The 25,272-nt window shown below is 47.6% G+C and overlaps 1 protein-coding gene across 1 annotated transcript; it reads right to left on the reverse strand.

Annotated features, from left to right (window-relative positions):
* Positions 1 to 306: 306 nt before the first annotated feature.
* On the reverse strand, positions 307 to 19,759 carry myh7ba (myosin, heavy chain 7B, cardiac muscle, beta a). Its single transcript, XM_018746226.2, has 42 exons — positions 19,657 to 19,759; positions 19,382 to 19,485; positions 18,435 to 18,578; positions 18,061 to 18,217; positions 17,265 to 17,292; positions 16,700 to 16,794; positions 16,049 to 16,074; positions 15,798 to 15,890; positions 15,613 to 15,676; positions 15,377 to 15,475; positions 15,112 to 15,215; positions 14,828 to 14,966; positions 14,422 to 14,540; positions 13,843 to 13,992; positions 13,405 to 13,575; positions 13,141 to 13,320; positions 12,906 to 13,038; positions 12,180 to 12,256; positions 11,570 to 11,657; positions 11,278 to 11,395; positions 11,050 to 11,173; positions 10,240 to 10,376; positions 8,883 to 9,138; positions 8,293 to 8,535; positions 7,978 to 8,154; positions 7,469 to 7,614; positions 7,017 to 7,107; positions 6,255 to 6,644; positions 5,876 to 6,002; positions 5,611 to 5,729; positions 5,277 to 5,473; positions 4,658 to 5,007; positions 4,217 to 4,341; positions 3,903 to 4,018; positions 3,455 to 3,647; positions 3,039 to 3,242; positions 2,819 to 2,944; positions 2,358 to 2,528; positions 2,095 to 2,199; positions 1,623 to 1,718; positions 1,317 to 1,451; positions 307 to 632 (listed from the first exon to the last, which is right to left on the reverse strand). Exons 1-42 carry the CDS (start codon positions 19,757 to 19,759, stop codon positions 621 to 623), a joined length of 5,832 nt encoding a protein of 1,943 aa, XP_018601742.2. The 3' UTR covers positions 307 to 620.
* Between the last annotated feature and the right edge of the window lie 5,513 nt (positions 19,760 to 25,272).

Consider the following 25,272-nt stretch of genomic DNA (forward strand, 5'->3'; position numbering starts at 1 on the left):
CCCCCTAGGGGTGATCAGTGCCATGACATTAAGAGATACAGTAGTTGGTGTTGGTATGTCTGGTGTCACACTCCACAGTTGGACAGTGCAGCTCTTCCTGGTCCTCCAACTGCCAGTCGCTCTAGAGGATTATTTTATGCGCTACAGCCCCTTCTCTCCCACTCACTTATATGGATTTTGCTTAACTGATCAAAATAAAAGTATAATTCTCATACCTTTTTAAAGCTGGGTGTATTTGTGCATGTTTACATTTCTGGCCCTCTTTTTACTCACAAGAAAATTCAAACCAGTCACACAGTTTTATTTGGGATAGAGCTTATTTCAGGATGTGAATTCGAGAAGGTGGCAGTGGCTTGCCAGAAGGAATTAAAGCTATCTTTGGGTGCAAGGTATGTTACTGTAACTAATCTTTGGATAGTCCATATTATATGGATGCAAGATATTTGAATCTAAATGTATGCCGTATTGCTGCTCGAACAGACTTGCACTTTGATAAACTTAATGAAAAGCTGAAAGAATGCAAACAGAATTGCTTAGATTTGCATAAATGACAAAAGCAACAGGACTCTCACACAACTGGCAGCTGGTCAGTTGCGCAGATGAGTGGGGGTGAGGGATGTTCACTCTGCAATCTGGAAAAGCGGAACATGGATCAGTTCATACTCTGCCGCACCGGTGTGGGTAAAGTCCTACCGATTCAGTCCTACTTAAACGTGAACGAGCTGGAGTTCAGTCAGAAAGAATGGTATAGCTACAGTATAATAACCAGACTGTTTATGCTTGAGCATTTATTTTACAACTAGACACGTCACAGCGGAAGGGGCAGCTGAGGGCATAATGCTTACAGCTGTTGGCTTTGGAACTGAAGGTCACAGGTTTGAATCCCTTATGCTAAATTGCTCAAGTAGTAATTACCTGACCGTATAAAACGATAAACCATTATAAGCAGATTAACACTGAGTAAATTTGGAGAAAAGCATTAGGTAAATGAATAAATGTAGGAAATGTGCTTTAAAGCAAAGCACTGACAAGACAGTAATTTTTTACTGTCAGTTCAGAGTTGGCACTTTAGCTATAGACCACTGTAATGCTGCATTGGACAATTGGTTTTTGACAATGGAGAGATGATGTAGCTATTTTAGGTTTAGTAACTTTCAGTTCCAAGTTAAAAGGCTTCCCTCTGGTATAGTGAGGTATCTGCAAAACGATGTATAGTGGGACATCATGTAGCATAGGACCCACCTGTACAACCTTCAACTTCACCACCTCATCGTTTTACTTTTCCTATGAATGTTCTGGGTGGGTGTTGAACTCACCTTCCCCCCTTGGTCACGGGTGCGAATGCGCAGCTTGTTGACCTGTGACTCGGCCATTTCAGCCCGTTCCTCTGCGTCGTCCAGCTCGTGTTGCACCTTCCTGAACTTGGACAGGTTGGTGTTGGCCTGTTCCTCCTGAGGATGCAAGCAAAGTAAATTTAATATGTGAAGATGCAACATATTAACTGTAGGGGGTATGAATGCACCATGGCTGCATTATTTGCTGCAACCTTAAACGCGAAACTCAGACTCGTTCCTCAGGATGAAAAACGTGTTACGAGCAAGTAAGTCGGGCGCCTTGCTTACCGCTTCCTCGGCCTGGCGCTTATAGGTCTTCACCTTGGACTGCAGCTTGTCAATGAGATCTTGGAGACGTGCCAGGTTTTTGCGGTCCTCCTCTGTCTGCAAGTGTAAAGTGGACTGAGTTTGTGTTCCAGACTTCAAAACTTAAAGCCCTATTTTTGTTTCTCCAGTTTCCCTCCACATTGGACAGTTTTTGTCTTGTTCTTGAACCTACCTCTTTTTGCCACCTCAATACAAATCATTCAACTTGCGATTTATTGAAAGGTCTAGCAAAGTACAGTCTCTGAAAAGGATCTGAATTGTCTTGTACTTCACACTGAGGAAGGTGATCTCATACCACAAATACAAGTGATTACTGTTTCAGTATTATTCAGGGTGCAGAGCTGAGCAATTGGGACCAGACTGTGAAAGCAATATGGCAATAATGCCTCCAATTCAGACATTGTCCCACCCTCAGTATGGGGTGGAGGTGTACCTGATAGGTGAGTTCCTTGATCCTTCTCTCATATTTGCGTACTCCTTTCTGGAACTCGTTACTCTTCTTCTGCTCAGCCTCCAACTCGTTTTCCAGTTCTCTCACCTAGTTGGAGAAAGTGGAGAGGGAAGTGGGCTAGAAACCATCAAAACGTACCCATGGTGAACAAGGTAATGCTGAAAGAATAAGGGTGGTGGTGTAGTGAGACTGGGAGACACATGTTACGCAAAGGCACAATTTCACAGTTTCCCTCTGTGTCTTACCCTGCCCTCCAGCTTTTGGATCTGTTTCTTGCCCCCTTTGAGGGCTATCTGCTCAGCCTCATCCAGACGATGCTGCAGGTCCTTGATGGTCTGCTCCATGTTCTTCTTCATCCTTTCCAGGTGGGCACTGGTGTCTTGCTCCTTCTTTAACTCTTCTGCCATCATGGCTGCCTGCATGAGAGAATCAGGAGAATACCATAGACAGGCCTTTGCTTGACACCAGAAGATAGATGTTAAGGAAAATTGAGTGACCATTCATGCATTTGTTCTTATATTATGGGCACATATGAGAACTCCCCAGCTGATTACCATTTTTCATGAAAAGTAAGAATTTTAATCCAAAGTATCAATAGTTGATCCACAAAAAAAAAGCTATTTAAAATCACAACATCATGTGAGCATGTTTATTCAACTGCGTGTGACAAACATTTCTGAAACTTCAGGCCTGGTAAAGCACTCACATCGGTGATAGCCTTCTTGGCCTTCTCCTCAGCATTGCGACACTCCTGCACAGCCTCATCCACCTCGCCAGATAGCATAGTCAAGTCACTTTCCAGCTTCTTCTTCTGGTTGATAAGTCCAGTGTTCTGTAGTGAAAAGGAAAGAATTTCCTTCCTGTTACTGGATTTCTGATCCTCTTTCTCAGTCTGCAGCCTTATCCACCCTATAGACCTCACATACCTGGGAGTGTAGTAGGTTGACGCGCTCGGTGGATTCCATCAGCTCGTGTTCGGCGAGTTTACGGGCACGATCGCTCTGCTCCAGTAGGCCGCGAAGCTCCTCTACCTCAGAGGACAGCAGCTGGTTTCGACGTTCTGTCACCGCCACCTGCTCTTTGAGGTCATCGTTCTTGTGGATGGTGTCATCCAGCTCGATCTGAAGGTCCTGGGAGAATGCAGGGCAGCACAAACTATAAGCTGAGCCTTGAGGAAAACGCTCTTGCCTTCAGCACAAGAAATCGTTACAAGCCTGGCCACTGAAAGAATAGTTCCTGGGTGGTCTTATTGCTCGCTAGTCAAATGTGTTCGGACTTCGAAGAGCCATCAACAGCAGAAATGGGTGGAGCTGTCATCTTCCTTTTATGAAGGGTCACGTACCTTGATTTGAGCTTGCAGCTGACGCACCAGTTTCTGGGCTTCAGCAGCTTGGCGATTGGCATGGTTCAGCTGGATCTCTATCTCATTGAGGTCTCCCTCCATTTTCTTTTTAAGCCTGAGGGCCTCATTCCGGGACTTGGCCTCTGCATCCAGGGTGGCCTGCATGGACTCCAGGGCACGCTGGTGGTTCCGGCTGTTAGAATAAGAAACGACTCAGGGGCAAGACCCTCGTAACGCCCAACTGTACTCGAATCAAAGGTTCGCTGTAGTCAAACCAGCACTCCTGAACCTAAGCCACTTCTGAAGCTTATGATATTGACAGAATAAGATCTCTGAAGGGTAAGTCACCAAATGTCTTCTATTCTTATGCCTTCATTCCATGGCGTCTTTGGAAAGTTTTACAACTTTTCAAGCTTTGGGTTCATTAGGTCAGCAAAAGCTCTCTTACCGCAGGTTGTCTATTTCCTCATCTTTCTCCGCCATCTTCCGGTCAACCTCAGCTTTGATCTGGTTGAGCTCCAGCTGGATGCGAAGGGTCTTGCTCTCCTCATGTTCCAGAGTGCCCTGCACAGGTACAGGCAAACTGTCAATCCACCTGGCACAAGCATGACTCGTGGCATAACTGATTACCAAATAGTTTGTGAAAGAATAGGGCATCTAATAGCTCTTCAGAACTACAACTGCCTCCAGCAAGTCTAACTGGTTATCATCATCTCTTCATAAATGCACCATATGTGGAGAATCTAATTATGAACAGGTTACCTCGGCTTCCTCTAATGCTGCCTGGATTTCAGTCTTCTCCTGATCCAGGCCCTTCTTTATCTTCTCCAGCTCATGGATGGTCTTTCCACCCTGACTGATCTGGTCAGAAAGGTCGGAAATTTCCTCTGGAAGAGTAACAGTGATTTTCTCGTGAGTTCTGATCACTTTCAGGCCTGTTAGACTTCATTTTAGAATAAGCTCAGTTTGAAATGTCATGTTCAAGAAACTGAATGTAGAAGGGACTTCATGTAGGTCTCAACCTAAAAGAAAGGTTGGGCAGTTTGTCCCAAGCTGTTGTACACTGAACTACTACAGTAGGGAAATAATAAAAAAAAAAAAAAAAAAAAATGGCCATAGAGAAAAAGCTCAGTTTTACCACATGCATTTACCTTCTAACTACTGCTGAAGCCAATTAAGCACTAAGGTGACGGCCACGCTTACCTTGAAGGTTCTTGTTTTCTCGTTTTATGGTCTCCAGTTGGTCAAGAGCCTCTTCATAGGAATTTTTCAGCTTGAAGAGCTCTGTGCTCAGACTGCGTGACTCCTTCTGCGAGGCCTCCAGCTCTGACTGACACTCCTCATACTTCTGGCGCCACTCAGCCAGCACCTTGTCAAAGTTCCGCTGCTTCTTGTCAAGGGCGGCAGCAGCCGAGTTGGACCTCTCCAGGTCTACAACCAGGTCCTCGATCTCCGTCTGCAACCTGTGCTTGGTCTTCTCCAGGGAGGAGCACTTAGCATTGGAAGCCTCTACTCCCTCCTCGGCTTCCTGGAGGCGTATAGTCAGCTTCTTCCTGTTTGCGAGAAGGTTTAAATGTAACCTTTGCATGTATGGCTTACATTGATAGTCCAGTTTATTCTGCTACACAATGAACTGGAAAAATGTTAGCATTTTTAAGAATTTATACTTTAATATGAGGAGCCAGTATGTTATGGATTTGAATAGTAGGAAAGGTATCGAACCCATAGCCAACGCAGGGATTTTGTGTTGCAAAAAAGACAGTCATTTGTTCTCTTCTTCATTGAGATGGTTTCACTACAGAGAAGACCACAACCAACTCACTTGGCTTCCTCCAGCTCCTCGGTCCTCTGGATAGCATCGGTCTCGTACTTCGTTCTCCACTGGGCCACCTCAGCGTTGGCCTTGGACAGGGAACGCTGGAGCTCAGACTTGGCCTCCTGTTCCTCCTCATACTGCTCCCTCAGCAGGTCGCAGTCGTGCCGTGAGGACTGCAGAGCATGAGCCAAGGCATTCTTTGCCTGCAGCGACGACAAAAGCAGTTTGAATCGGGATACGTAGGAAAATCAGACATGAACGTACGTAGGAAATCCCTCTACCAGTTTGTACGCCTTTCACTTTTACTAACCAAAAACCCAGTTAAGCCCATGTCTCTAACCTTGTTCTCCTCCTCCAGCTGCCTCTTGAGGTCCTCCACATTTTGGGAGAGAGAGTTCTTGGTGCGCTGTAGCTGGGTGACAAGGGTCTCACGTTCATCCAGTCTCCTGCTGAACTCAGCTGCACAGAGGGGATATGGACAAATTGTTTAGTAAGCATGGTAGAGTGACACTGGAAGAGAACATGAGCAGAGCTGGAAATGCTCTTCTCTCTTGATCTTGGCCCCAGACTTTAGCCCAACTTTCACTCTGATGTGCTATACTTACAGCTCTCTGCCTGAGACCTGGCTCGCCCAGAAGTGACCTCGCTAAGCTGCCTCTGGAGCTCCTCCACCTTGGCCTTGGACTCGCTCAGCTGGTCCTCATAAGCTCTGCACAGCTTGTCAGAGGTTGCCTGGGTTGGAAGTTGGGGAAGTGGGTGGTGAGAAAATGGTTCCCCTTAGAGACATATGTTCTGCCTCAGTAGGACTTGTACCATGTACAGGAAGAACTGATTTTGTCAAGAAGTTGAGGACATTTCTAAGGCATTTCTCATCTTTTGGGTTCTTTTATGGATTTGCATAATGAGAAAAAGAAAAGAATATACCCAGATTGCTTCAACAGTCTGAATGTTGACTCAGTCTTCCACAATTCTAGTTCATCCTACCTTATTCTTGGAGAGCTGCTCTAAGTTGGAGGCCAGATCATCAGCCTCCATTTTTGCCTCGCTCCGCTCCTTCTCGAGCTTTTGCTTGACGCGCTGTAGGCTGTCGATCTGCTCGCTCAGCTCGGCCACGCTATCAGCATGCTTCTTTCGCAGGGCAGCAGCCGTGGCCTCGTGATGCAGCATGGCCTCCTCCAGGTCACGCCGCAGCTTCAGGAAGTCCGTCTCCCGCTTCTTGTTCATCTCTGCTTGGGCAGCTGTGGCCCCCCCTGCCTCCTCCAGCCTCTCGCTGAGCTCCTCCAGCTCCCGGGTAACATCGCTCCGCTGCTTTTCCACCTTGGCCCGGGCAGCCCGCTCAGCCTCCAGTTCCTCCTCCAGCTCCTCAATACGTGCCTGGGAGGATGTAAACCATGTAGTTGTTGTCATTGAAAGTTCATACAGATGATACAGGTGGAATATGAACTTTATTTCCTGCTTTCAAAGCACATCTTGGTCTAGGGTAACCATGACTGTGGCCATCATTGAAGTCCTTTCAGGGCTGTATAGGGTAAGGGGCGTTAAGATGTATCACTCAGCAGTTTCCACAGGAGACCCTCATCTTGTATCCAAACAATGTTGGTTCCAGCACACAGTATGTTTTATTCGTTTAGCTCTTCATCATGTGAAAGATGCCTGTGAGGCCACCTTGCCATCAGACACTGATATACCTCAAACGAACCTCAGTGGGACAGTACCAGTCCAGGTGTTGAGATGCAGACCTCATACCTGCAGCTCCTTGATTTTCTTCTGCAGCTGAGCCACCAGCACCTGCTCATCTTCAATCTTGGAGTTGATCTGGTTCATCTCAAAGTCCTTCCTGCAAGAGTTAAAAGGTCAACACAGGTTTTATGTGCAAAATAGAAATCACATGACCTATAACACAAGTTCCAATGTATGTACATATTTAAAAAAGCTGTTTAACGATCTTTGTACCCCCCCAAGATCATCATCCCATACAACATACCTCTTAACTGGCATATATGCAGTAATTTTCATTTCCCCATTTCTATTCCCCTCCCAGGATTTCATCACCTTTCTCAAAATTTTTCTCCCAGTACCACTTTGAGATTACCTATTGTACATCATTAAATAAGATTCTTTTCTTGGTGGCTTCCTGTGGTACCTGAAACATCTCGATCCCCAGCCCCAAAAGAAACTAAACAGTTTCGATATCTCACTTCTTTAGCTTCTCCTCCAGCTGCTGCTTATCGTTCTCCAGATCCATGACAGACTCCATGGAGAGCTTGAGATCCCCCTCCAGCTTGCGCTTGGCTCGTTCCAGGTCCATGCGCACCTTTTTCTCTTGCTCCAGGGAACCCTCCAGCTGGGCAGGGAGATACTACAGCTCAAACAACCAAGTTACCTTTATTTCCAACACTGCTTCAACAAAAGTTTTTTTTTTTTTTTTTTTTTTTTGTTTTTAAAAATTTGATTCTAAGATACAAGGAAAAACTACTGCAGTCAATGTTGAACTTAATGAAATCCCATTTCAATTCACATACTGAATGGTATGTATGATCCTGCATGTATTTTAACCTGTATTATCTGAGGTGCTCTGTATTGCACGGTATCTTTTAACAACTGTATTATAGGTTTGGTTGGCTCTGTATGGGAGATGACTGGATGCTGGGCAAGGTGCCGTCTTAGAGTTTTAGTTATGACTCTGGGTGAGCGGACAGTAACTCACATCGTCAACCTGCTGCTCCAGCTTGGCTTTGGCTTTTGTCAGGACGTTGACCTTGTCCTCTTCTGCCTGAAGGTCATCCAGAGTCTGTTGGTGTGCTTCCTGCAATGCCTTCTTCTCCTTGGTCAGCTTTAGGATGGTCTCATCCAGTGCTGCCATTTCCTCAACCAGGTTTTTCACCTGAAGGAGAAGAAGAGGAAGGTATACCAGCAAAGTGGTCACATGAGGTATTCGACAAGACAGAGGTAATGACCACTTGTCTGCTCTGCATCTGATTCTACTAAAGACTCCTGAATCCACTGTATTTTAAGATCCCACCTTGTTCTCTGTGGCATGCTTCTCCTTTTCCACCTTGGCCAGTGTGATCTCCAGGTCATCAATGTCCTTCTTGAGTTCCGCACACTCGTCCTCCAGCTTCCGTTTCTTGGCGAGGACAGAGGCACTCATTTCCTCCTCATCCTCCAGTCGCTCTGTCAACTCCTTCACCTTGGCCTCCAGCTGGATCTTGGTCTTGATCAGTTGGTCGCAGCGCTCCTCAGCATCTGCTAGGTTGTCCTGCTCCTGGAAGTGTGGAGTGGAGTTCGGAGTGAGAGAGAAAACTCATTCCCATGGAAATGTGGGATCCTTTCATTGTGTGTGAGAACATGCCTGGAGATCTTTGGATTATTTAGTCCCTGTTGCTGGTACCACTGGATCACCTAAGTCCATTCCATCACCTATTTAATTAGCTGAAAGTGTAAAAATCACATGGTACTGTGCCTGTATTATTCTTTGCGTACATCATGTTGGAATGCTTTTGAGAGAATTCCTGCCTTAGTTGACTGTAATGTTTCAGATGTTGTTCAGATCAGTGCCACGTTGGCAGAAGAATGTGTGGTGCTCTGTGCCAAGGGATACTTGATACTCACAGCCTGGAGCTGCAGGGAGAGGTCATTTTTCTCCTGGACCAAAGTGACCTGCTTCTCTTCCAGTTCTTTACGCTTGGCCTCACTTTTCTCCAGTGCCTCCTTCAACTTGAGGAACTCTTCCTTCAGGTTTGCCATCTCCTTCTCTGTGGCTGCGCTCCTCAGCAGGGGTTTGATCTTGAAGAAAAGCTTCATCCATGGCCAGTTCTTTACTGCATGGAAGGCCCGGATATTCCACTGGATGATCATTATAGCATCCCTATGGGAGCAACGGTTGTGTTGGGTGACAGCAACAGGCCTTTGAGGCTCAAAGTCCACTTATTAATAGCCAAACACTGCAATGTTGATAAAGACCCACAAACTGAGTATGTGGTGGGAGGTGGGTGCAGAACAGTACATGTCTATACAAAAGGAGCTGTGGGGCAGAAGGTAAAAATTTGTAACTAGGAAGCAGTGTCTCTCTACCCTAGGGTTGGCCTTGCTGTCCACCTCGCCTGTTATTGCTTTACCCACCCTGCGATCGCTGTCCGGTGGAACGAATTGTGGTGGGATCCTGTAATTGGAGCCACCTTCCCCACCATTGTTCTAAATCAGACCCCCATGTCATGGGGACCAAATAAGGCTTGGGGATGTGTCGGGGCTGGTGGGGACAGCCAACCCGCAGGCCTGAGTGACTGCCCAACAAAGGCGAGGTGCGGGTAGTTAGTCATTTAGAATGAAGCCCGACCACAAACTTAACAGCCTTAATCCCTCATCATGAGGCCGATACGTGAAACGATCCCATGGAACAAAAGGGTTGGTGGGTCAGGGGTGTTATTTATAGGATGGACTCAGAACAGCTGCTGTCCAGCTCATGTCACCACCTTCCTCGGTCAGGGAGCCAGTGGAACAAAGGACATATGCTACCAGACATCTCCACGTGGACTCTGGATCGAAGTACGGTGGGTGACATGGTGGCACAGTGAGTAGCGCTGCTGTCTCACAGCGTCTGGGTGGTGCAAGAGGATGCGGGTTCAATCCCTGCTCACTCTGTGTGGAGTTTGCATGTTCTTCCTGTAGCTGTGTGGGTTTCCTCTGGGTGCTCTAGTTCCCTCCCACAGTCCAGACATGCTGTTCAGGTTTCTCCATCGTGTGTGAGTGACAGAGTGTGTTCCACTGGTGTATGGATAAGTGACCCACTGTAAGTAGTGTATCTAGCAGTGTAAGTCACCACAGTGAATAAGGTGTGTGGGCTGATAACACTACATAGAGTTCATTGGGAGTTGCTTTGGAGAAAAGTTTCTGCTAAATAAATAAATGGAAATGTAAGTACAGTGAGGGCCTAGGTTCAGGCATTGGTGAGGACTCCTTGACCACATACCGCCTTTCCAGCATCCTCTGCAACTCCATCCTCATGAGCTTGCCCCGGCTGGCAGCCTGTAGCAGGGTGAGCACACGTGCCAGTCGCTCATCCCGCATCTCCTCCAGCTGACCCAGGAGCCCCGCTTTGAAGAACACCTGCAGAGTCCAAACACAAGAAATATGTATAAGTACACACACCTAGATATAGTCATGTGGGAATTAACTTAAGTACATAGACATACTCACACATTTACTCGTTGCTTTCCTCCACAGCAATTTACAATTTTGTACCCATTTATACAGCTAGCTAATGTTACTGGAGCAATGGGGGGTAAGTACCTTGCTCAAGGGTACTCTATCTAGAAGTGGGGATCGAACTTGTGACCTTTGGCACCAAAGGCAGCAGCTCTAACCACTTTGCTACTATGTGCCTACACATGCTAGCAAACACTTTCATATGGTGACATACAAAATGTTTTTAAATACATGTACACACTATTAAAATTTAAAAAAAGAGCAATTGTGAAGTGTTTTTTTTTAAATTGCATTTTCACTTTACCTTCACTTCTCTCAGAACAGAAATTAATCTGCATTTATACTCCGAGCCTATAGATGGCAGGAAAGGGCACCCACACATCAGATTTCATTTGATTCCACGGCATCTACAGCTTGTGACATTGAGCGACAAACAAAGAGGCTTCCGATTCCAAATGTGTTTGCAAGTTGAGAATCCAGGACGTGTAAAAGCACGTCACGCAACGCACAACTTAGTGTTGGTAAGTAGCTCTTTGTGTCACTAAGTAACCCTGAGAGCCGCAGGACTGCTCACCTTGGTGTGCCCGAACCTGTATTGGTTGTGGTCGATATCCAGTGAGCCCAGCAGCTTTTCGGCCGCCTTCCTGCTGTCCACGAACTTGTCGTCCGGGATGGCATGGGGGTTCAATATGCGGTACCTGTGGGGTTTTGAAGAAGTTACCGTGAATGTCCATTTCTTTCACGATAAGGTTATATTTTTAAAGCTGAAATTGTCCCCTTATGACAGCTGAACAAAACTGACCGCTGCTTGAAGTCTGCGTAGAGGATGCGGTTGGGGAAGCCCTTCCTGCAGATACGGATTCCCTCCAGCACGCCGTTACAGCGCAGCTGGTGAAGTACGAGGAAGGCATCCATGACCCCTGAAAGAGGGGGAAAGGAGTGTTGTGTTTATAGCCTTTCTTGAATTTTACTCAACAAGCCATGGAGAGGTTCTCCTGCATGAACTCCAGTGGACATTCCCGTTTCCAAAACCCCAAGAAGAGCTCAGGAGTGCAACGCCTCCCGAATTCTGTCAGGCCTACGGTGGCTCTTACCTGGAGTCTTAGTCTCGTTGGGGATGATGCAGCGCACAAAGTGGGGCTGGGTGCACCGCAGGTTCGTCATGAGCTTGTTCAGGTTCTCCTGCAGACAGCAATCAGATGGCTGTCAGCGATTGGACTGCAGTTTACAGGTTGATGGGTAGAGGACGATCGTTGTTCACCTGCCTTTCAACTTCATTATTTGCTCAAGGATTTCAGAGTCATTCTCAGGGGAGCTGGCAAGTAATTGCTGGGTTGTGGTGGACTTACCAGACTAATCGACCTAGGGGGAAGGAGGGATCTGGGGTCGGGTTGGAGCACTGGACGGCAGAGCCAGCACAGACTTAAAGTGATGTTCATGTCTTTAGCGTTCCTAAACATCACTGCAAGTCTTAACTGCCTCCTCCTCATTTCTTGAGACCTGTGACCTGCGACCTGGCAACGATGGGTGGGGGTGGCATATTAAAGGGGTGGGGCTTTGCCTGGATGTTGCTCATGGGAAAGGTGTGCTTTGTGCAGGTGCTGGGTTTAGAGAGAAAACTGCAGTTGATAAAGTACTTAAAAGTGGCAATTTTTCCTTCTGATTAAAAGTAATGAGGTGGGCGGAGCCAGAGGCAGTTCCCACCTTGTGCAACTGCGACACCGTCTGGAAAGAGGCGGCTTTCTTCCTCTTCTCCTTGGTGCCCGCTTTGTGTTCGGCCGCTGCAGAAAAAAGCCACCGGGTAATGGGTCACAGTGTCGCGTGTATTTATTGCATACAGAGGAAGAGTTTTATTTCAAAGAGGTGCAAACACAGCATGTATGTGTATGTGTGTGTGTGTGTGTGTGTGTGTGGGGTGCACGACAGGTGTACCGAAGTGACATCTCAGTTCAGCACATGCAATCAGCAAGCCAGAATTTTTGTTTTCCTCTCCTCCATCCCCAGCTGCCCACTTTATCATCGCATCATCACTGTTGACGACGACCACTACTTATACTCTCTGAAGTTTTTGTTAAACTGTTTACCTGTGTCTTTGTTGTACTATTTACTTTCATTTATAATGTCTCCTGCAAATATGTGCCATGCATGAATGTTTGTGGTTTGCTTTTTCTGCAGTCTGAAAGTGCTCTTCCGGATTGAGCACTATATCAAAATAAATGGTATGGTAAATTGTACTGTATTTCTCACCATAATCTCCAAATGAAGAAATGTTTTGTCCAAATGACAAGATCTGCTCATGCATCAGCTACAAGAACCAGGCTGTCAGAACTGTCTGATTCTGGGTCCTCTCCATGTATTTCATGTACACAATGGGAGGAATGGCTGTGTCCAGTGAACCTCCTACCCCCCCCAAGTGAAAGTTTGGTTCACCTGCTTCAGAGCTGATGTAGTTCTCGTAGAGGCTCGCGAGAAGCTTGTTGGACGACTTCTGGAAGATGGCCACCACAGTCTCGTTGAGCGGGTCTTTGTTCTTGTCCAGCCAGCCGATGATGTTGTACGGCACCTTGGCGACAACAAACACGACTCCTTTGTTTCCAGACAGACGGTTAAGGACGTTATCTGCCACCCGCGTGTTTCCCATGATCCTTTGAGCACCCTCACTCACCACTCCAGCATAGTGCACCAGCTCGAAGTGGGCCTCGTACTTGCGCTTCTTGTCCATACGAGGCTTCTGGAAGTTGGGCGACTTGCCCAGATGGTTGTCATACAGCTTTGCCTTGAAGCTGGTGTCTGTGGCCTTGGGGAACATGCACTCCTCTTCAAGGATGGACAAAATCCCCAAGGGCTGGGAACACACACACACATTTTCATCAGATGAGCACATCACACCCAACACAGTTATGCACTATTTACACACATGACCACGCACCTTCTCGATGAGGTCAATGCAAGCCTGCAGGTCCAGGCCAAAGTCGATGAAGGTCCACTCGATGCCCTCCTTCTTGTACTCTTCCTGCTCCAGGATGAACATGTGGTGGTTGAAGAACTGTTGCAGTTTCTCGTTGGTGAAGTTGATGCACAGCTGCTCAAAGCTGTTGTACTGAGGGTTTGGGAGAGAGGTGAGAAGTCAGACAGACCACGCACTAGGCTGCTCAAAGCTCAGGTCTGATTCTTAACCCTTGGAGAAGGACCTAAGGCTGGGTTGGTTCACACCCTGAAAAACATGTTTCCACATGCAGGAGAACTGACCCCTTTGGCTGAAAGCTTTTTCTGAAGCAAAAGAGGACATGAAAGGGAAGCTGGAAGCAGTCTCTGTGTACCAGTCTCATCTGAACAACATGAAGTGGTTCCATCTGCAGCAACTCACCTCAAAGATCTCGAAGCCAGCGATGTCCAACACCCCTATGAAGAACTGGCGCGGCAGGGTGGTGTACAGGGTCTTATTGATTCGTCCCACCAGCCACTTGAACATGCGGTCGTAGGTGGCCTTGGCCAGAGCGCCCACGGCATAGTTCACCTAGATGGGCACCGTGCCAATGGAAAAAGCAGAAGAAAAAGCTATCACATGCACCCCCACCGTTGCTTGGATACCAGACTGCGGAATGCTCAACTTCTCAGCCAACAGCACATTCCTACATTTCCTCTGATGCATATTAATGAGTCAAGAAACACAAGTGTAACAGCTAAGTAAGTACAAAACACTGTTGCAACATCTGGTGCTTTACTCTTCCTGCTGAAAAACACATCGGGCAAATGAAACAAATCAACCTTGACCTGTGTCCACCTCTCGGTTTGTGCTTGTACCTTCCCCTCACTTCGTTCTTAGGTCAATTGTCCAGAAGCTCTTGGGCGATAAATGACGACGCGTTTTCATAGCTGAAATAAATTGTTAGAAGAAGTGTGTTGCAAAAGACTTGTTGGCACGACGAGCACTCCGTCCGCTCACCTGCTCGACGTTCTGACCCTTGACGACGTACTCGTTGCCCACCTTGACCCGTGGGTGCAGGAGCCCCTTGATGAGGTCAGCTGAGCTGACACCCATCAGGTACGAGGCTTTATCAGCACCTGCACAGAAAGGCACGTGCTTTAAACCCACAGCAACAGCAAGTGCAACTGCAACCCGAAGATCACTGGATCAAGGCCTGTTAAGGACACGGTTGTTTTTTGGAGTGTGGAAAGGGGAATAAGTGAAGATCTCAAATGGAGGAGGTTCTCAGCAGTTAAGTTTGCTCAGGAGAAACTAATAACTGCAACATGTAGCGGTCTTGGTTTGGGCTGTGATCCCCTCTTGTCCCCATTCAAAGTCAGCACACAGCAGCCCTGGTTCGGGTCAAGTTGAGTTGACTCCTCACTTTCAGTGCCGTCCGCCTCTGCCTGCTCCTCACGCTGCTTCTGCTTGAACTTCATGTTGCCGAACTGCATGATGGCGCCCACTAATTTGTAGCAGCCGTACTTCTCCTCGGTGCTGAAGCCCAGGATCTCCATGGCATTCTTTGGGGAGGTTTTAAAAAAAAAAAAAAAAAAAGGATGTGAGGTCAAGGGTCAGATCAGAGGATCACGAGTTCAGTTTGGTGGTCGAGAGATGCTGTAACTGTGCTGAGTTATATGGAAGAGGAGTCCGGGGAGCCGTCCTTACGTCTGTGGCCAGGAGCTCCTCGCCGTCGTCCAGATTCTCCACGGTCGTGACCCCCTGAGAGCAGAAATGGTAGTCGTAGGGGTTGTTGGACACGAGGAGCATGTCTGCGAAGGGTAGAGACCAACCACACAGCTTGAGCATTTCAGAAGACCCGGGAATGTGAGCAAACAGATTCTATGTAAAACCTCCAGGGACAGTAGAATCCCCATGATGGCGGGGAGGAGCGTTTCAGTGTGGTTGCAGTGCTGGGCAGAAGCGCTCGTACCCAAGAGCTCTGGCTTCTTGGCGGAGACTATCTGGTAGTAGATGTGGTAGCTCCTTTCTCCTGGCTGCTGAAATATCACTCTGGATTTTTCCAGAAGGTCTAAAAAAGAAGCATGCCTTTGTCAATTATTTCATATGTTATGAGTTTTTTTTTCTTTAACAACAAGCGAGACCTGATTCCGGGTTGACTGGGTTTGATCAACACTTTGCCCAAACTGTTGCCAAAAATCTACTCACAGATGTCGATGTCAGCGGAGGCCAGTTTCCCCGTTGGCCCAAAGTGGATTCGAATGAACTTGCCCTGTATTTGGGTTGGAAGAAGGGAGACAAGAGTGGGCAACAGACCCTTCCAGAACCTTCCATGATTTAGCTCGGTCTTGGGACCTCCTGCCCAAGCTAAACATCGACAGGCAGACACTCACAAAACGGGACGAGTTGTCGTTCCTCAGCGTTTTGGCGTTGCCGAAAGCCTCCATGGCCGGATTCGCCTCGATGATTTGGTCTTCGAGGGTCCCCTGTGTGGGCGCGGGGAGTCGGGGGTGGTCAGACACCACAGTGTGGAGCCAGATGGAGCCCCCAGGGTCCATCACAGAGTTCGCTCTCTACACAGTCTACACACACCGCATGTGTGCTTTTCTCAGTATATATAGTATTGTGGTGTAAATTTACTCACCCCAGTTTTGGTGGCAGGCCCCTGTGTAGGTAAAGAAGGTAAACATGATCAGTGTCAGTGTGTGACAACAACCCAGAGTAGCTGTAAATCCACTGTGCCATTTTTTAATAATCACTAACGAGAAACATGCATTGTTATGCTTGAAGATATACTTTATATATATATATATATATATATACACACACACACACAAATACACACTGTGTGTGCATATATACATGTTTCATATGTGACTACAAATGAATGGAAGAGTTTTGCACGACAAAAATGGGTGTGAAAAAAGACGGAGATGAAGATCAAAAAGGAGACGATTGCAAGTGTTAATGACAAAATATTTATAAAAAAAAAAACAGGAAAAGGGAGAACAATGTTTTTTTAAAAAAAAAGTGAGACTCAAAAAGGTGGAGCGGGAAGCGAGGGCTTCAAGGACACACAATGTCAGAGGGCAGAGCAGCGTAGCTTGGGGGTGGCTGGGGTTTACAGAGCTGCACACACAATCCTTAAGGGGGGAGAACTCATAAAGCCCTACCGAAAACAGTACAAGAATACAACCATCAGAAAAAAAAATCAAAAGGGTTCAGGGGGAAAAATAGCAAAAAAATAATTATATTAAAAAAAAAAAAAAAAAACGGGAAGCACTCTGCCTTACTCCTTTCTTGCTGGATGCATCGCCCAGGGCTGCCACAATGGCAAAATACTGAATTACACGTTTCGTGTTTACAGTTTTTCCAGCACCGGATTCTCCGCTAGGAGTGGCAAACAAAATTATATGTACAGAGCATGTACCAAAAAAAGTGCACACAACACTGAAATGACATGTGCAAAGCATGTACCGAAAACGAGCACAACGTGAGGAGACACTGTTAGCTACAGTCCCAATCAAACACAGATACAATGTAGCCCAGCTCTGACATCTAGAAGAAAAACAGTGACAAAAATCATATGAAAGACACAAAAATGAATTCCCAGCAAAAGTAGCAAAAATAAATAATTGCCTACCAGCATGGAATTTTTATATATACAGTACATATATATGTATATGTACTGTATATATGAAAGCAGGAAAGAAAAAGAGTTATTTTTAAAGGTGTCAGTGTATGTATGACCACAAGCACATGTGCTGAACGTTACAAACCATCGCGAGCACATTAATAAGCTGCTCCTGTACGTGACATGTTAGACATTCACTAAAGCCATAGAAAGGAAATGGACTCACGTGATGAGCATGGACTGATTCTCTCGATCTGGAGGCAGAGAGAGGACAACAGTGAAGAGTCAGCAGAGGATATGGAACAGTCTTTTCAGACAAATCCTTCACCATTTTTACCAGATCAGGTTGCCTGTCACCACTGGATTACATCTTCTGTCCCATTGATGCAAATTCTGGATCACCCAAACAAAGTGAAATTCTTAAATATAGAAGCCCCCACACAACCCCACCGTACTTGGACCCCCGAGGTCAGTTTCTCTTCCATCTCCTTCTCCTGGGAGTGTTTTTGTTTTCCTCTCCTAAGTTGCCACTTGACCTCATTCGTAGCAACTGTACAGCAGCAAATTGCTCCCCGTCTTTGTTTTGTCTTTTGCTTTCTGTTTATTGCCTCTTTTTGTGTCTGCTGTGTGTTCTGCGTCACTCTGTTGAGCTGATCACTACGTGAAGAAATACCAAGTTATTAAATGACCGTGCTTTCCTGGGCTGCTCTGATTTTGTAAAATAACACACATCATCATCTCCTGCCAGATTGCCATTTGCTCATTGTTTCCGGCTTTTCACATTAACTAAACGTTGGACAAAAGTGCGAGATTAATAAAGAATAATTACAGCAACGTTCGAGAAGTGACAGTTTTCTTAACACCTGGATTCTGAATCCAAGAGGACGCAGCTGTTGCGAAGACATTCAAACGTGCCCGATTTTCCAGCACTTTCACACCTGGGAAGTGGATAATTTCCAAGCGTGTCTTCTATTGTTTCTAAGGTCGAATCCCAAGATGGAAAGGACGGGGGTGGCACTCACTGCGCAACATGTCATTGTAGGCATTGTCCGCGATGGAGTAGATGTGGGGCGGGGCTTCAGAGCGGCGCTTGCCTTTGTAGGCGGCGACCACTGGGGCCGTGTAGACGGGCAGCCACTTGTACGGATTGACCGTCACACAGAAGAGCCCCGAGTAGGTCTGCAGAGGGAGGGACGGTTATGGATGGGAGGAGCTTTAACTACAAAACCCACCCGGTGTGAGCAGCGGGACCTCAACACCATCCACTCGTACCGTGACGTATCTGAGAATCTTGAGACTTTCCTTGACGTTCATGGGTTAAAAACATCGCCCAACTGCCACCGCCTCTTGACCTCTGACCCCCTCCCAACGGACCCGTGACCCACGGCAGACTCACATATATCATCCAGTTGCTGTAGCGGCGGCGCAGGTTGTAGAGCACGGAGGCCTCGTTGAGGTGTGTCAACATGGCCATGTCCTCGATCATGTCGAACTTGGGGGGGTTCATCTGCTGGATGTCTCCCTCCTTCACCGTGAGGATCTGTGCGGAAGGGTGGTGGTCAGACTGGCCCTACAGCCCCTGTTACTGTCCTCATTACAGTGATTCTTCCCTACTCGTCTGGGCCAGCGTGGTGGCTGGAAACATCTGTGTGTGTCCTCCTGTCCCATCGATACAACTTTAGCGAAGCAAACAGAACAAAGCAACATCAATATTATGATGAATCTGAGCTCTTCTCTCTCTAAGCTGATGAGAAAATAATGAGTTCAGCCTGTTGTTTGGTCTCGGACTGCAGACCGCCAAGGTCGCGTACGCAGGGCTGCCTCGACCCCTCAGCTGCGAGACGCCCTTTTCCATCTTGTCGTGGACCCCGTGTCCCTCGCTGATAATGTTAACCCGTGTTTAGTCTTTGTCCTGTCCTCACGCACTCAAAGTTCGAAATTGCCAGATCTGTGTAGTAACCAAGTCATGTTAAGTAAACATGTGGTGATGTGACCAACGAGAAATCGTTTACACCAACTCTACATGTATTTAAGGACAGTATTGTTTCTGTTTGGAGATGCTGCCTCTCCAGTGCTGGTTTAAGTGCTCAGCTGCTCTTCAGTGAACTGCTATATAAAACTTTATTGCTTTTAATTTCCAAGTGGGTTAAGCGTGAATAGGATTCCACGACACTGTCCTGACCTTGGATCGCAAACTCAGGTATGTGAACCGACAGTGACCCTACAAGCCTTGGACATCTCAGAAGGCTTCCCACCACCTGCTCCTCTTTGTCCATGTGGAAAAACAGGCTCTTGTATAAATCAGCCTCTGGGGTGCTGATGTGAGCGGAGACCCCCCCTCACCCTTCCATCCTTCGTCTCCACTATGTACTTGTCGCCTTGGAGTTCCTTGATCTCCACCTCCACATAAGCTTCTTTGTCATCAGGGACCCATGCCTTCTTCTTACCTGGAGAAAGGGCCAAAATATGGGTGTCACAGGCAGGTGGCAAGAGCGGCATGTGGAGAGACACAAATTCTGTGCTGCGGCACAGAAGGGAAATGAAGCGAACTCCACGACCCCTTAATTTGTTCTATAAAGTCATCAAGGCGCTCATTCGCCGAGGGAAACTGGCGGTACCGTCGAAGGCCACCGTTTGTGCGGCCAGCAGCTCCAGGTCACTCTTGCGCAGGAAGGACGCTGCCTCCCCAAACTCCTTCATGTCCAACATAGAGCGGGACATGGTGCTCTCTGCAAGGTCCTCCTCACACGCAGGACAGTGGAAACGGGCGCAGCGCACGACTCTCCGTGGAACACCTGCAGACGGTCGAAAGGCAGCGCACTCAACGAGCAACACTTACCATCCAAGAGCTTCTTGTTCAAATTTTAGATGGTGCTGCACAGCAATGCGTGTGGCGACCCGAATTGAACCACCGATTGATCGGTCATTCCGACTAATTTTAAAGAGTCTGTAAAAACCCATCTTATTAATGCATGACACAAAAGTACTTAAAATGTCTCCGATAAATTGCTTCAACACTTCCGTACACATTGGTCAGCTGGTGCCAATACGACATAGCACATCAGCCATATGTTTAATATTATTATCGCTATCATCAACAAACGGATCTATAGCCCCACGTGTTTCAAGACTGAAATGTGCGGTGAGCGTGGGTTCGAGCGCAGGTGTGCAGATACTGACCGTGTGCAGAAGATCGGGCGCAGCAGTCTGGGTGCCCAGGGGGGCACGGCCCGCTTTTATGGGCTCCCCCCAAGGTCAGGGCTGGGGGAGCTATGCGAGACATGGCCATGTGTCACCCTGACCCCCGAAGCCCATTGGTGCTGAGCGCGTGTCTGGAGCGACACAAAAGGCAAAGCGCCGTTTTCACCCTCCTGCGCTCTTAAGCCGGCTATTTTTACTGCGGTATTACATTGTAGGAGGAATTACTGCAGGCAGGCAGAGTCTTTATTAAACCAGGCTATTGTCGCGACGGGAACAGCACCAGGCCCAGTACATCTGTTACTGGATAGAGCACAGGGACGAGAACCAACAACCTTCAGGATGTACGATTATATACTATATGTACTCTTATTAAGGGTCTTCAGACCCAGGACTTTCAGACTGCAAGACTGCGTTTGAAACCACTCTGTAACCTGCTCATCTACATCACACAGCCTTTGTACCTAAACCAGTTGACGGAGACCAGAACTGCTCCGTTCATCCTGAGTTTCAGTTTCAGCTCCACATTTCACACTTTGCTCAGGAGTTTCACAGCATGGCTCATCCTGGGACTTGAACCTGCAGCTCCGCGGTTACAGATGGACTTCCTCAGCATACCTTTACTCCTGTGGAGAGCTGGACCAGGGCACGTGCAGGGCACACGGTTCCTTGCAATTCTGTGTGAGGTCAGAATGGTAAAACACATGGTGCAGGCGTGGGGTGGGGTGTGTGTGCGTGAGCAGCTATGCTTGGGGCATTAGAGGATGGCTGACAGTAGGTGGGCGTGGGAGGGTGGCGTTCTCAAAAAAACCGCTTCCCATTTATTAGTCGTTCATGAATGAGAAATTTGGAGCGAAAGAGGAAAACCAAGATTTGTCCTCCGGTACGGTTCCTTACGTGTCCAACAAGTACAACGTGGGTGAAGAATGCAGGAAACAAGAACAAGAAGCGGTTTGGGCCATAAAGAACCGCCCTGCCCGGGGGGCCCGCACACCTTTGTGTGGCCACGTGTGATGTCATCGATCAGGCAGTTTGGACACTCGGTGCGGGAGCGTGTCCAGTGTCCATTAAAGCTGGACCTCTGCCTTGTAGTGACCTTGACAGTACAACAGGAGGGAACTGTCCTCCAGCGGGGGGGCTGCAGGGTCCCAAAATAGACATTATTACAGGGCCCCCCCCTCCCCATGGCCGCCGGGCGGCGTTCCTGCTCAGTGCACAGCTTCTGCTGGAAAGTTTTCCACCATTAAAGGGCCAGAGTGGCACCCTGGACACCCAGGAGGTGGCGCAGTCATTAACCGGAAGGTTGCACATTCAGACAACTGTAGGAGGGGGAGGGGCTCATCTCCCCAGCTTTACCACGTTATACAGCACCAATGTCAAAGGTACAACAGCTGTCATGCAGAATGGACTCCACTGCCTCACACACTTTCCAGAAGCCTCTGGGACAGTGGAAGCCCCCCCAGACTTTCCAGATGTGTGAGGGCAGCATCTGCAGGCGTCAGGGAGTGCACAGTTTCCCACTGACAGGATGCAAAGGTACCTGAGGACACTGGGGACCAAGTCCAAGGCATCAGTCTGTCATCGGGGGGGCACAACCGGAATCTCACTGACCGCTGCCCCCGCCCGCACCCCAGCACCACACATAACAGGGGACAATTGGTCTTTTAGCAGCTCCGTTGGGGAAAGATTCCGATGTCATTAACCGCACGATTCCAATAAAGGGTCCAAATCCCGACAGCCTCCACAAAATCCCAAACACACATACAGGTAAAATACGGTATTGCTGTCTATTACTGTAACAATTCATCATTTTCTATCTTCAATGCATCACATAATTCCTGATTACTACAATCTGGGGCATCGGGGTGTGTAGCAGTTAAAGACATTGCCTCGTAATAAAAGAACTCGGGTTCAAATCCTACATCCTGCTGTAGTACCCTTATCTGATACAGTAAAAATTACCCTGCTGTATAAATGGAGGAATCAGTGTAGCTCAGTGCCCAAACTGCACCCTGTAAGTCCACTTGAAGAGAAGTCTCAGATTATTCAGTAAATAATTAAAAACATCAAAACAGATTAAAAAGCTGTTTGTATGATTGTTATTAAAAACAAGGTAACTAACTTGAAAAAGGAATTTTCCTGCAAAGGGACACCCCTACCGTCCACGTTCGTCTGGTTTTACTTTCGTTCGAGAGACATTTTCTGCAAAAATGTGTTGACCAGGAGACCAAAACATTGTGTACACACACACACACACACACACAGAGAGCGAGCACTCTGCGCACCTTCAGCTGTCTTTCTATTTAGAGCACATTGAGCCATGTGCGACCGCCCCCCTCCAAGAACAATGGACATCAGAGCTCACACCATGCAAACGGGTGCGACGCAGACGGCGGTCAGACTGCGGAAATCCCTGCGCTGCCGCTCGCGATACGCAGGAAAGACGGTCTGACGAGACCTCCAGTGACGGCGCCACCAAACCGAGCTCCAGAGTACAGCTCCTTCCACCAGCACGCACAAGGCTCTATGCTGATGGCATTTTAATTTCATGCTACTCATTTTATAGTTGTGTTATTATGTGCTGCTTTATTCTCTCAATCGGCTCTGCTCACATAATATTAGAAGCCTGAGAAAATATCTATATAGAAAAATATTGGTAGATTGGGAGTTATTTCAATCCCCTTCACTGCCCACTTAAGCTCCCCAAGAGCGGAATGTGAATCCGACAGGTATGTGGCCACCTGGGGTCTCCATGGACACCAAACAGTGTGTTCTACAGTCCGGTGGAGGGGGTGGGAGGCGATGACAGACGTGTTTGGTGGAGGCCGATGGCCGTGTCCCAACATTTATATATCAAAGCTCTGCTAACAACCAGACCCATTCCGCCGAGTGGCTGCTGGGCTTCAAAGCCAGGGCAGGGAATGCAGGGGATGCGAGAGGAACCCTTCACAGCTTACACAAGCCCCCGGCTTCACGCAGCTGTCCCTCCCCCAGCCCACGGCAACTGTTCAAATACACAGTCACACGACGTGGACTAACCACATGGAACGCAGCGGCCTCCTGACTGGGAGCCCAACTGGCGTGGTGTTCAGGTGGAGACTAGATCCTCTGCTGGTTGCTCTTGGTCCTTCTACTCCCATCGCCTTAATCTGGCCTTGATTTACTGCCTTGCCCATTAACTAGCTGCTCCAAATTACATCAATCTTTGGTTACCTTCATTGGCATCCAGTCCTCACATGATTGTGCTGCATTAACCTTCACCAGTTAACCACATTCCTCACAATGAATTGACCTCCTTGATTAGGATGAATTGCATTCCTTGAGTTAATGATTATGATGAATTGTCCTTGTTGATTTAATGATCATGATTAATTTTCCTCCTTAATAACACAATGAATTGTCTTTGTTGATCTAATAATTATAACCAATTTTCCTTGACGATGTAATAATTATAATATGTTGTCCTTGTTGACGTTATAATTATGATGAATTGTCCTCATTCTGTTAGCACACTTGATTGCACTGACCTGTCCTCATTGAAGAGGCCACAAGAGGCTTCTGCCCCATGTTCTATGATGATGATGATGATGATGATGGTGATGGAAAGCACTCCATAACCTCCAGAGTCCAGCTATTGTCTGGGAAATAACAGAGCTGGAGATGTGTGTCAGTCTGGAGAACCAGACAGACATCAGAGCTCTGCCCCCATGCACTGTGGATGTACCCCTGGGGGAGCTGCTATTGTATCAGTGCTAAAGAGCCCCAAGCAGTCAATATTGAGACAAACACCCACATTGCAGGAGGGAAAGTGCACAAAGTGTGGCAGTAGTGACTCCTCACCGTACCTTTATTGAGGCTTTACTTCTTTGAACATGGCCCACAAAATCTTCTGCATATGATGCACTAATTTTGATAAACCTTCTTCCAATCTGGCCAGCTGACCAGGGCCAAGCATTTTCTGAACATCTGGTGGAGGATCCAACAAAAAATGGGGAATAGTGCCCTCTATGGAGAGAAACCTCTAATGACATGCAGGTCCACACACTTGTAGCTTCAAACCACTAGAGATGAGTACACACACACACACACACACACACACACACACACGCACACACACACACACACACACGCACACACACACACACACACACACACACGCACACACACACACACACACACACACACACACGCACACACGCACCTTCAGAGCCGCTAGTCCCATATGGGGTCACGGGGAACCGGAGCCTACCCGGCAACACAGGGCGTAAGGCCGGAGGGGGAGGGGACACACCCAGGACGGGACGCCAGTCCGTCGCAAGGTACCCCGAGCGGGACTCGAACCCCAGACCCACCGGACAGCAGGACTGTGGTCCAACCCACTGCGCCACCGCACCCCCCTAGAGATGAGTAGAGAAAGTAAAAACACATATATTCTTGGTATTTGCATGTGATTTAGTTGTTTCATATAATTCATAATAGAGGAAGTAGGTGGCACAGTGGCAGGTAGGCAGGTCCCACTGCTGCTGCATTACTCTTGATCAAGGTACTTAGCCCAAAACAATATATTAAAATACCCAGCTGTATACATGGGTAAATCATTGTAGTTGAAAAGCATCAGCTAGATGAATAAATGTGAATGTATTTCAACAAAATATTACACATGTTAACAGTTCAGATTTCACACCGACAGGACAGGTAAGGCTTTCCTTTGCCTTTTCCGCGTAGAGCACTTTCTAAAGAGTCAGGAGACTTCTGAAGTTCTGGGTTCCTTGCCTTGTGTGCTTGGACACGTGTGAGACGCAACAGAGACTCTGTGCGGTGCTGGGTGCCACCAAGGCTTATATTTCAAACAGCAGTTGTGGCAAAGTACTTCTCCGAAGCAGGGAGCTGATCCCCGTGCCGTGGGAATTTCAGGGTACAGGTGACACGTGAGCGCTGTAAATAATAAACGGGAAAAAGGGTACATTAACTTCAAAGCGCTCTTTCGGACAATTGGGAAGGGGATAAAAGCAGAAAGGAGTCTAATAAAAAAGGGG

The sequence above is a fragment of the Scleropages formosus genome, chromosome 5 (genome assembly GCF_900964775.1).
Source record: "Scleropages formosus chromosome 5, fSclFor1.1, whole genome shotgun sequence".
In the NCBI taxonomy this organism is placed as follows: domain Eukaryota; kingdom Metazoa; phylum Chordata; class Actinopteri; order Osteoglossiformes; family Osteoglossidae; genus Scleropages; species Scleropages formosus.